This window comes from Sinocyclocheilus rhinocerous, unplaced genomic scaffold (assembly GCF_001515625.1).
Source record: "Sinocyclocheilus rhinocerous isolate Xijiao unplaced genomic scaffold, SAMN03320098_v1.1 scaffold705, whole genome shotgun sequence".
NCBI lineage: Eukaryota > Metazoa > Chordata > Actinopteri > Cypriniformes > Cyprinidae > Sinocyclocheilus > Sinocyclocheilus rhinocerous.
In genome coordinates, this window is record NW_015630576.1 from 690,889 (window position 1) to 704,194 (window position 13,306).

Below are 13,306 nucleotides of genomic sequence, written 5' to 3' on the forward strand. Positions count from 1 at the left end.
ATGGGACGACCTGAAAGATGCAGAGGTGAGGGAGGAGGGGGGTGGACAGCGACTACAAAAACAACTAATCTTTCCCTTCATAAACGAACTTGGCTCGGAAGACAAGCAGTGACGAGAGAGAATTCCTTTTTTGGGGAGGGCCTGGTCTGGGACTGTTTTGAGGACTATGAGAAGCTTGTAAAAATCCATTTGGGGAATATTTGGATTGCGGACGTGGATATCAACGATAAAATGCGTAAGTAGCCTGCAACATTCATATTTTAACAGTAGGCATGGGGGAGGAATTAACACGTTTTTTTTTTTTTAGAAAATTCGCCTGGTACTTGATATGTTGTCACATTCAAGTCAAGTATATAGGCCTACTGTGCAAAATCAACATCTGTGTAGTGAGTTCATTTAGGAAATTGGGAGTTTATTGAAAACCCTGCCTTTCTAATTGTAAATGTGCTACATGCAAAGTAAACGAATGCCTAATGTGAAGTAAACCTTTCAGTGGCAGAGGGCAGGGAGTCGCCAGTGTCTGCTCATGCTGACAGTGATCAAGGAGAGGAAGAGTGCCCTCGTATTTCACTGCTGAATGGGATAGACCAGAGTCGGCGGCACCGGACTGCTTTCACGAGGGAGCAGCTGACCCGTCTTGAGCAAGAATACTGTAAAGAAAGTTACGTGTCTCGACCCAGACGATGCGAACTGGCGGCAGCGCTAAACTTGCCCGAGACCACAATAAAGGTAATTCACGATGCAGACCTTTTCATGCCACACTCAACCTCTGGCCCAACAAAAGCTTCTCAGGACCAACAGGCAGCATTTAAAGTGCATTAAAAAAGCGCTCATTTTAAAAATTAATTTGAGTCTAACTTCTGTTATTCATCAATATATATTTTTTAATTTTAATTTCATTTACACCCTTAAAAATAAAGGCTTCTTTATTGGCATCAATGACTCCACAAAGAACCTTTACCATCCATGGAACCTTTTCATTTCATAAAAAGGTAATTTACAGTGGAAAAGGGTTCTTTAGATTATTAAAATGTTCTTCACACTAAGAAAAAATAGTTATTTTAAGAACTGTTTACTGAAAGGTTCTTTTGGGAACCAAGACTGGTTCGTCTATGGCATCGCTGTGAAAACCCCCATTTGGAACCTTTATTTTTAAGAGTGTGAGGATTGTTTGTGTGTCTTGTGAGGCTATGGGTAACAGTCAACCCAAGAAACCATAAAATCAGACACCTGATCTCCATCCCTGCTGAAACTGAAAGTTTTATTGTACATCTACCATTACCTAATCCGACCAACATACTGTGTCCTTTACTAAGACCATTTATCCCTCTGTTTCATTATAGGTCTGGTTCCAGAACAGGAGGATGAAGGACAAGAGGCAGCGCCACAGTCTGAGCTGGCCTAATCCACTGGACCCAAACCTGTGTGCCTTCATGGTGAGTCAAGCGGCTGCTGGACTCCCCTACCCACTGCTACCCCGCTTGCCCCTTCATCTATACTCTCATCTGGGCATGGGTAGCCTCTCAGGTTATACAAACCCCTACAGTGGCACCACAAGGCCAGTGGACACTTTGCACCTCCCTCCCTCGACCTACCCCTGGCTCAGTGGACTTCCACAGCCTGCTCTCTATTCCCCCGTCCAGACAATGCACCATCCTGCAGGATGCCACTGTCCCCACTGCCTGCACTGGAGACCAGACCACCTGCTTAAACCTAGAGGGGGAGCTAGGACAGCCACGCAGCCCAAAACCTTTGGCAGTGCTTCAGGATAAAAGAATAGTGGTGTCTTTGGCATGTTAAAAAGATAGTTTACCCAAAAAAGAAAATTCATTGATCATTTACACACCCTCGTGTCGTTCTAAACATGTATGACTTCCTTTCTTCTGTGGGACACAAAATAATATATTTGGAAGATTTTTTTTGTCCGTCCTATGAAAGTTTAAGTCTGTTGTATATTTTGCATCTGTACAATTATTCAGAATCTAGATATCATTACTCATGAAGAGCTGTTTTGTTGTTTATCTTCCCATAATATAAAAAGCAGTTTTGCTTACTTTCATAAAATACGTGATCTTTTGAAGTTTGTTCATAAACATTTTTCATCTATTGACATTTTTGGACCTGGATACTGTGGTAGATGAACTTGTGTACATATATGCTTTCCAAAAATGTATATGACAAATTTGACTATTAAAAATATTTATGGAAACATTTTACTTGATGTATTTCTGCCTTTTCTTTGACAGATAAATAATAATAATAATAATAATAATAATAATAAGGTTGTGGAAGGACAGAAAACAATTAATGCTCTACTCATTACCATTGTCAAGCCTTTACAGCCGACACGACTCTAATAATTCACACCAACACTTTTGTCATTGTTTAACAGCAACCTGTCGACCAAACAGCACTGTAATCTTAAAGACTACTTATCAACTTACAGACACAAAGCTCCTGTCATTATACTCCATCCTAGACACAACCTGCGGAATTATGATCTTGAAAATCTAAAATCAAACAGCCTGTAACCAGACAAAACATCAACAGGTGGGCAGGAGTGTCTGAGCCTCACAGACCTTGCTCTAATAAATAATGTCTGCAAGTGTGCATGTGAAAAGCCTGAATTAATGCATAAAATATGACAGTGGCAGCAAAACAGACTCAAGCCACACTTAAAAATGTATGAATACATACATACAAATACAGTTCAAAAATGTTTTGAAATTAAATCCTTTGGCTCTGAAAGCATGCATTAAATTGATCAAAATGGCAGTAAAGACATTTATAATGTTACAAAAGATTTTTTTTTCTTATTGTTTTATTAATTTCTATTTCAAATAAATTCTGATGAACCTTCTATTCATCTATTCACCAAAACCACAAAAAATAAATAGAAATCCTTTGGCTCTGAAAGCATGCATTAAATTGATCAAAATGGCAGTAAAGACATTTATAATGTTACAAAGGATTTTTTTTTTCTTATTGTTTTATTAATTTCTATTTCAAATAAATTCTGATGAACCTTCTATTCATCTATTCACCAAAACCACAAAAAATAAATAAATGAATAAATAAATGAAGTTTCAACATTTATAATTTTAAGAAATGTTTCTTGAGCAGCAAATCAGCATGTTAGAATGATTAATACTAGAGTAATGACTGCTGGCAATTCAGCCGTGCCATCATAGGAATAAATTACATTTTAATATATATTCAAACAGAAAACAAAATTTTTTTTCATAATATTTCATAATATTACTGTCTGTTTTGACTGAATAAATGCAGCGTTAGTGAAATCAAGCTCAAACATTTAAACGGTAATGTTTAAATTTACTGTAAGGCTAATGAGTTCTAGTTGTCTATAAAATTATAACACAGTCATGACTTTTAAGAATATCCTACTTAAAACCACATACACACAGCCAAAAGCGGACAGACAGCCCTGTTTCCAACACACCGCACTAGAAAGTTGAGAAGGTGAACAGCATTATAGCCATGGTTATGTGAATGAAGGCACCTGCTGAATATCCAGGTGTGCTCCACCTGCTACAGGTGAATTCTAGTTGAAAGGGTGCTGAATCTGTCTCAGCGTAAATGAACCTCGTCTGGCTTGTGTCACAATAACCCTTACAAGAAAATGATCTAAATGCTGTACATTCAATCCGATTTGTGGCTACTAATACAATTTCTGTGCTGTAAAATCTACAGGGAAAAGTGTGCTGTTTCATATGGATTAAATAGTTATTGGTATTTGTAAGGAATGTCGTAGCATTACTTTAAAATGCCTTTAACAACAAGGTATTTGTAAAATAATAATAATTAGCCTACACAGTAAAATGTATGGGTGCATGTATACTGCTATCACATCTCCTCATGTTTAGAGGTGTAAACTCCAACACTTTGGATGCTCAGATCATTAGAGACTAACAGTCTGCAGTACCCTTGTCTGAGTCTGACAATAACTCAATGGGTGACGTCTGCAGTAAAGCCCTGGCAATAGGTGGGAAATGACAGTAAAAAAACGACTGCTTAAAACGAATTGCGAGTGATGTGCGAGACTGTAAAGAGATTCTCCTCTATGGTGACTGTGGGAACACCGATTGAGCACACAGTAGCGGATCCTCTTTTGTCTGGAGAGCACTGCCGTGTGATTTTTACAACTTCCTGCTCTTAATACTGCCTCGGCCCTGAGGGAGTCAGAGGTGGACAGGTTGACATGACTGCAAGTTCTCCATAAACCGTACTCTTCCTTCTTCAGTATGCAAATATAAATATAAATAAAAAATATTAAAAGTAATTATATGTATTTAAATTGTATATATGCATTTAATAAATTCAGCCACAAATGAACACTTCTTAAAAATAATTTTATTATGATTTTTAGGAAGCTGCTTCAAAATTCAGATCAGTCTGTTCCCTGCAGTTCTCAGACAAGCATTTGCAGCAGTTTTACAGGATTCTATATTTGCAGTCAGTAAGATTTTTTAAAAGAAATTCTTTAAAGAATGCATTAAATTGATGTGTGAATCTTACGAAAGATTGCTATTTCAATTAAATGCAGTCATTTGAACGTTCTAATCATTAATAGAATCCTAGAAAAAAGTATCACAGTTTGCACAAAAATATTAAGCAGCACAGCTATTTTCAACATTGATAATAATAAAAATGTTTCTTGAGCAGCAAAACAGAATATTAGAATGACTTCTGAAGGACACTCAAAACTGGAGTAATGAATGCTAAAAATTCAGGCTTGCCAATACAATAATAAATAAAATGTTAAAATGTATTTAAAAGTAAGTTATTTTAAAATTATAATAACATTTAAAAATATTACAGCTTTTACTTTATTCTTGATTAAATAAATGTAGCCTTGGTGAATATGAAAGACCTTTCTGAAAAATCTTACCAACCCTAAACTTTTGAACAGTAGTGTATTAAGTCGCTGATTCACCTACTCTTGAAAATGAGTTGAGTTTGGAAAACGAGATGACTTTTTCCAAGCATCTTACAGTGCTGGACTTCCCACACAGTTACCGGCCACCCGCCCTGAGTTTGCAGTGTTCATAGTGTCAAAATGTACAAGTTTGTCGCACAAAAAATATGCAACTAAACATATTGCTGTTTGGTTTATTAAAACGCACCAATCATGCTCATCTGAGAGTTGAACATGCGAGACCTAAAACTAAATGTGCTAAGCTTTAGATATCCACATATATTCACAGTCCAGTATGTTTACGTCAAGAGGCCAAAAGCAACAAGAAAGGGAGTGAAAGGAGTGAATTTGAAGAAAACTTGACATCCTTCTCTAGACCTTGTGGGTCACAAACTTCATCGCTAAACAGAGAAACATGATGAGGAAAAGCTACCGTACGTTTAAAAGGAAATTAAGTTAATTAAGAAGTAAATTAAGGAAAATGAACTCTCAGAGAGGCATTAGCACTACAGGGAAGCCAGTTCCCTTCTACGTGGAAACAGATGTATTGTTAACAACTGTAATAGCCAAAATCTTTTCTAAGAGAAACATTTTCATGGGTCTCATACAATCATGCATATGCACTGAGCTTCACATTTTGCTATAGCTGAAAGTAAGATGAGCAGTTTAGCGGTAGGTGGGTAAGGAAAGCTTTGTTTGGTTCATGAGGCAGCCACACTGAGAAGCTGCTGTGTGTGCCAACAACTACAGCTGCATCGTCTTATGGCTGAATGATCGCCTGAAGCTGCCTGAAGCAATTACCTAAATTAATATTCAAGCGTTTGTCCCGCTAAAGGACTTCTCTGAAACAGAGACAAACCTGTAAATTTACACTACAAGTCAAAAGTTTTTGAACAGTAAGATTTGTAATGTTTTTTAAAGAAGGCTGCATTTATTTGATCAGAAGTACAGCAAAAACAGTAAAACTCTCTTAAAATAACTGTTTTCTATTTTAATATATTTAAAAATGTAATTTATTCCTGTGATTTCAAAGCTCAGTTTTTAGCATCATTACTCCAGTCACATGATCCTTCAGAAATCATTCTAATATTCTGATTTGCTGCTCAAAAAACATTTACTATTATTATGATGTTAAAAAGAGCTGAGGAGAATTTTTTCAGGTTTCTTTGATGAACAGAAAGTTCAGAAAAACAGCATTTATCTGGAATAGAAATCGTTTGTAACATTATAAATGTCTTTATCGTTACTTTTGATCAATTTAAAGCATCCTTTAAATAAATGCTGATCTTTGGCTCTTTCTACTCATCAAAGAATCCTGAAAAAATGGACTCAACTTTTTAAAATATGAATAGTACTACTACTACTACTACTACTACTATTAATAATAATAATAATAGTAAATATTTTTGAACAGAAAATCTGAATTTTAGAACTATTTCTGGAGGATCATGTGACACTGAAGACTGGAGTAATGATGCTGAAAATGTAGCTTTGATCACAGGAATAAATTACATTTTAAAATATATTCAAATAGAAAACAGTTATTTTAAATAGTAAAAATATTTAATAATATTACTGATTTTGCTGTATTTTAGATCAAATAAATGCAGGCTTGGTGAGCAGAAGAGAATTCTTTAAAAACATTAAAAATCTTAGTGTTTAAATACTTTTGACTGGTAGTGTATGACAATATCTTAAATTCACAAAATTGTTGTTCAATATTTATTAATTACTATTTAACTGATGCTTTTATCCAAAGTATCTTACAGTTGCAAGAACAAAATAAACTTGCAGGAATAGTCATTATTGACGTCCAGAATTGCTAACCACTAAGCTATATCCTATATTTGTCTGTCCATAAAATGCAATATTCATTTACATAAACCACAAATTATCCAATCAACTTCCAAAGATGAACCCCAAACAAATACCAGCAATCACAGTTTGTATGCATCATCACTGAATCATCTTCAATGTCCTTGATGTCCAATGTCCAAATGGAAATCTGTCCTTGTCTCTATAGCCTCTCTATTGTTCTCATTTCTGCAATCTCGTACAGTTGATAGCATAATTAGTCACGTGCATGCAGACATCCTCCTAAGACAGAAAAAGCAAAGGAGAGCAAGCCAGAGAGTTATGAGTACGTATGATGTTTCTATATTGTTGCTAGGACAGAGCTTTATTGCAGCAGTAAAATCTACAGGCTTGGCCTGTGTCAACTGAAGCTATTTAAATACTGTAAAACTCAGATATAGAGATGGAGTGATGAAATCTGTCTGTGTCAAAGTTGTCTGTCTTTTTTTAACTGTCTGTTCAGAGTGAGTAAAAAGTTAAATAGTGATGATGATTCAGTCAGAGAACATTTCTGTCTTCTCAGAGAAGCCCCTTCACATGCTTTTGAAGACTTGTGACTTCAAGGGCAAAACATAAGTCCATAATATACTAAATTGACTGAAATGCATTGTATTTTATGTAAGACATGCACACACATACAATCACAACACTGCATGCATGTGTAAAATATTCATACAACATACAGTATATCTGCTGTAATAGTCATGCAAGCATACTTAAAAATGAGGACCATGTCAAAACTGAATTCAAAAGTACAAAAATACATCTGAGATGCAAAGAGACCATGAGCAAATAAATAAATAAATAGAAAGAAAGAAAAAAAGAAAGAAAGAAAGAAAGAAAAAGAAAAAGAAAAAGAAAGAACAGAACAGAACAGAACAGAACAGAACAGAAAATAATTAAATTCAAAAATAATAATTTTGACCACAATTTCTATTTGTTAGGATTATCAGAAAAATCCTCCACCAAATCACAAGTTATTGAAGCCTTATTCCTTCCCATGTCAGACAATCACCATAAACATCCCACAGCATCACAGAAGACTCCACCCACCCTTGGACAAACTCTTTTCCTTTCTACCAGCACAAAACCGCAGTTGCCGCAGCACACACGTCAACATCAGAAGACTGCAATGGTTTTTATTCTCTCAGACTATCAGGCTCCTCAAAGCTCGGACATCTACTCTGAGGAGAAAGACTGAACTGTTGCACTGAGAATAACAACCCCACTGTGTCACTTTTCAATAGGTCACAAATAGCTATTTTAATAAACACATTTTATCACTACAACTACACAATGCACCAATCACTTTCTCTGAAATCTGCAATGCTGTCTGAAGACTTGCACAACTACAAAATGCCACGCTATTGCCAATATCCATAATGTGAAAGCCAGTGATAGAACTCAATATCCAATATCACTAGAAAGAAGAAAAATATTACTACATTATTATAGTTCACACAAAAGCTTGAACTGTATTTTAGCCACAAACTTTCAAAGAAAACTCAATCTTCCTGTGCTTCGGGTAGAGACTATACTTGTTTGGGAGTCATAACCTGTCCATTATGGCATTAGCAATGGGGTTTTGCATTTCATCTCAATCTGAAGATATCGCCTTCAGGAATGTCTTCTCTAGACTTATTAGAAAAACACAAAGGTCACAGCAGGCAGATTACCACTAAAACTGCTGCATCAAATTACTGACATATCTGGTTTGAGGTGGATGCTGCTGGAATGCACAATGCAAGCCTTGTAAGATTTTTATAAAGATACATTGCTTTTAATCATTAACCCCTCAAAACTCATAATGTGGTGAACTTTGGCAATGCTACAAATAGTTTTATATGGTAAAACATCTGCGCTGTCAGACAGGGGGAAAAAATACAAACATGTGGAGAAAAAGCAATAAATTTGCATAGTAAGCGTACCAGGTCTTAGAACAGATACGATATTCTTTAGGGAAATATTCCATCATTTAAATGTTTTTGACCAACAAAAAATCTCAGTCATTACAGAGAAACAGACAATCTTCTGCAGAGGTGGGCACAACATCAACAGCATCTGACACCAGTTTAATTAGATTTTTCTGCTAGAGGGAGGAATAGAACAGGTTGTAACAATCTCAAGTAAGGAGAGGAGAGGATTTGTTCAGCTTTCAGGGCAATAGTAAAATCGTGGAACATAGATGTAAACAATCAAATTAAAATGAAATCTGTGTCACCAAGTCCCCCGTAGCTTGTTTAAATCAGTGAGCTGATAATTTTCACAGCTGTATTGCATAGCTTTAGGGAAATTTACCAGCACAGTAGTGGCTTCCTAACAGGTTGACTAACCTGATAGCTGTATGTGTTAATATGGTACTCCAGGGAGAGGACAGCTTGGTCCTCAGTCGTTCTCATTGGTGCAGTTATTTCCATCTAGTGCCTCCTTCAGGCCATACTGTATTTTTGCACAGCACTGTTGAAAGAAAACAGAATGGTCACATTCATGAATGCAAATTAGGACCATCTCATTGTTTTTTGAGCAGGGCATGATAGTTGCATGAGCTGAATGGTTTCTGCTAAATCAGACTTTATGTTTGTATGTATGTATGTATGTATGTATGTATTTTTTGTTTGTTTGTTTGTTTATTTGTTTTTATGCTTACCACAACATAATGTGAAATATGATTTGTAAAGGTTGCAGTTTGGTTGTTGCTTTGAAAATAGTCAGTCTAGAAATCATCAAAAACACTATCATATATAATTTGGTGCAGTTGCTGATATTTATATGGGCAAAAAGTAAGATGAAATTCTATATGCTTTTTATGTAAATTAATGATGTCTTAAAATAGTATTGTAGACTACTTACATAAAATGCATATCTCTGAATAATATGCCTAGTAAAATGGTATTTAAATGCTTACAGTAGTTTTATGATCTATTCATTTTTGGCTAAATATGCAATGCAATACAATGATGATTGAAAGAGGTACAAATAAATATTCCTCAAAAGCCTTGTGTATCATAGGCTGATTTTTCATACATGATTTTTTCTAAAACATGATGTATAGATAAAGCTAAATTGCTTTAATCCAGTGTTCCCCTTTAAACATTACTAACAATATAAAAGTTATTCTTACAGTTAATGTAAGTTATTCTTACAGTTAATCAGTAAAGATTTCACAGCAAAGAGAAACATGTAACACAACATTAGAATGATAATATAAGGCCTTTTGCTTGCTAAAAAGAAAGTATAAACTATCAAACAAGTGGTAGATTATATTGTACAGCAAATTTTTCAGCAAAGTTTTGATCATATCGATCATAGAGGCCAGAAATCTGCGTATCAAATGATACAGTATGGCTTTATAGGGTTAATGTACAGTAGGAGGTATGTTATAAGTAATAAGTCCCAAATGTTTGTTTATATGTGTCTAGTTTCATGCTGAGTTGATTAATGGTTGGGAAACAGATTAAATTCATGTCTTTGCTAATGTCGCTTGCATCCTTTTACAATAAATCTGTGGGTTAATGAGTTGTGGTTGTGTCCTGTGGTTGACAGGATATGTCTGACTTCTGTCAACCTGTTAAGTGTAGCCACAACCTTATCTGTGTCTGAGAAAATGTCTATGGTCGCATATAAATCGTAAGACATGCATGTCAGTGGGTATTTTCACAGTCTGGAATGCTGTAGGTCAACTGATGTGGTGGTATACTACAGATGTTGATGTGTGTTAAAAAGCAATGGTTTCTGTGTTATCAGTGTGTGCTATGAACTGGTAAGCTGGAAGCACACTGAGTCTAGAGCAGCCTGCTTATACACTGAGCCTGCCAATGAGACATGCCACAAGTTTATGGGCCTTCATAGAACATGAGGATCTCCCAGGGTCCTAGAGTCTGGAGTTATGCACATTCTGCTGTTTGTAGCTGCATGGGGGAAAGTCATATGAAACATATGAAAACATATGAAATTAAAAAAAAACATCCTATGAATATAAGACTTTTGGATAAACTATTTCAGGTTTGTTTTTCGGCCAAACCACACATCCGTTAAGACCAGCTTCTTCAAAGAGATTTATTGACTCTTGTTCTCGATACATTGTTTCAGTGACCTTTACTGAGCAAACTCTTGAGTTGACATGATCTAATAGGAACTTCATGCAGCAATTCTTGTTTTGTTGACTATAGTGATCATTTTCTTACATTCGTTCCTAGTTCTACTGACATGGATTCCTTCAAATGAATGCTTAAATCTTAAGTGTTATGGTCCATGCCACAGCAACAAGATGTGAAGAATTAGACCATAATCAAATGCTCTAGATCAAACGTCACATCTGCAGTAAGAACACCTACAGGAACAACATATTTTAACAATAAACATTCATCAGTAAAACAGTGGTGTGCTAGTAATCACAAGAAAATAAACATGAAAGCATCCCCTTGGTCATGCTTTCTGTAACTATACTGAGTCATGAGATAGGCTAATCATTTTTATGTAGCCTATAAGGAGCTTAAAATCGCTTAAACATAAATAACAAGCAAATGTTAGATTATTTTGCCATGTTTTTATCATTGTCTTCTAATGATGCCATTATAAAATATTTTTGTTTGTTTGTTTGTTTGTTTGTTTGTTTGTTTGGCAGTGAAAGACACAACAAATGCCGCTTTGAAATGCGTATTTATTCATTCACAATGTTTGGGGCAAGAGATTATTCATAATATTATTTTGTCTCCTTCTCAGCTTAAACATAAATAACAAGCAAATGTTAAATTATTTTGCCATGTTTTTATCATTGTCTTCTAATGATGCCATTATAAAATATTTTTGTTTGTTTGTTTGTTTGGCAGTGAAAGACACAACAAATGCCGCTTTGAAATGCGTATTTATTCATTCACAATGTTTGGGGCAAGAGATTATTCATAATATTATTTTGTCTCCTTCTCTCTCTTCATATACATATTTCTTTCAGAAATGTTGTAATTAATCTCAGAGTCAGTTTAGATCAAGACCTGGAACTCAATCTCTTTACTGAAGAATTTTCTGAAATCTCTGGAGAAAATGAATGGGATAAATAAACTACTTCCGGGAACCAGATAGTTGGGCGGTGACGATGAATTTGTTGGAGCGGTTGCTGTTTCCACTGTAGAACGTTTCTGGTTGGTTATAATAACATCACGGATTCGCAGTTAAACACATTTTTAATAAAGAAGTTGAAATTACTCTTACTTATGACTTCTACAGAGGCATAGCCTATATTATCAAATTGTTCTCTCTTAAAAGGTTTATGTTTTTAGTAAAATTAAGTTCTCCATATGAAGATTTTAAATGGATTCTTGTGTTTGTTAGCTTATAGTTTGATAGTGCAGGTATGTACATTAGAATTACATTTCTAAAGCAGATTTGAAAATTCCATATAAACTACATTTTTTTGATAGATTTATTATGAGAACTCATGTAATTTTTTTAATTTAATTTAAGTATAATTTGCATGAGTGTTATGCATACAATATTGCCAAAGCATGATTACACAAAAAGGTTGTAAAGAAAATATTAACAATGGTTCTCAGTACTGTTAATGAAAATAATAACATGATTTATAACAAAAATACAATACTAATGAAGTAGACTTTAAGAAGGTAGACGTTAAGACCTATACAGACAATAAATATTAAATTGCTGTGGCAAATGACCGTCCTCCACCAGTGACACCGGGCGGTTTTTGATTTCAGTTTGTTTAGGAAAATGTGAAGTTGTACTCTTTTTCAAGGTATTTGTCTTTCGTTTATTATAGAGAATGAAAAGGTGTCTTTGTATCAACCCAGTCTCACCGTGACTCAAGCACAGTTCCCCTCTGGAAGCCTATTTTGCCTGTGTCTGCCTTTTTCTATGGCTAGATTGTGGTCAATTGACATGTATTTGCTAAGGATTGTTTTGTCTGGTTTGTATCTCTTACAGTGAAGATATGGTGCTATTTTTCCAGATCATATTTACAGATTAGGAATTTTTTTTTAAAGTATGTAAATTTTATATTTAGTTTTTTAAAATGGTCCAAATATAATTTTTTCTAGCTTTTTTGTGATTTGGTTTATTTAGCAGTGCTGGTCTGAATAAACTGCTGGAGTTTGCCTATTTATCCCTGCAGACATATTTTGAAGTTCTACTTTGAGCTTTTGGTGTAATAACACTATTTAATTTTTGTACTATACTAACATTTAAGCTCAACTGTGACATGAATGTCTTTAAAATCAGGCCAGATCAAAGCTTAATGAAGTGCTGAATATTAAATAATCAGTGTAATTATTTTTCAGAGATATGCCTTGCTGCTTGAAACTTTGAATTATGGTAATAGCAGAATTCTCTGGTTTTAAATACAACAAACCCAGAAGCCCTGTCCAGTATGCACACTGTCTCTCATGCCACCTACTGGTCAACAGCACACAGGGATCAGATGCTGCTTTGCAAGCATGTTTGTATGACTGAGATCATTACCAGACTATATAATCATTCCCACAAATTATAGTATACTTACAAAAA

The 13,306-nt window shown here is 35.0% G+C and overlaps 1 protein-coding gene across 1 annotated transcript; it reads left to right on the forward strand.

Moving 5' to 3' along the window:
- Nucleotides 1-1,772, forward strand: LOC107740655 (homeobox even-skipped homolog protein 1-like). Its single transcript, XM_016553161.1, has 3 exons — nucleotides 1-25; nucleotides 494-729; nucleotides 1,344-1,772. Exons 1-3 carry the CDS (start codon nucleotides 1-3, stop codon nucleotides 1,770-1,772), a joined length of 690 nt encoding a protein of 229 aa, XP_016408647.1.
- Nucleotides 1,773-13,306: the final 11,534 nt, after the last annotated feature.

Coding starts and splice junctions, on each gene's coding strand:
- LOC107740655 (XM_016553161.1), top strand. CDS start 1: ATGGGACGACCTGAAAGATGCAGAG. Junction 26..493: donor ACGACCTGAAAGATGCAGAG/GTGAGGGAGGAG, acceptor TAAACCTTTCAG/TGGCAGAGGGCAGGGAGTCG. Junction 730..1,343: donor TGCCCGAGACCACAATAAAG/GTAATTCACGAT, acceptor GTTTCATTATAG/GTCTGGTTCCAGAACAGGAG.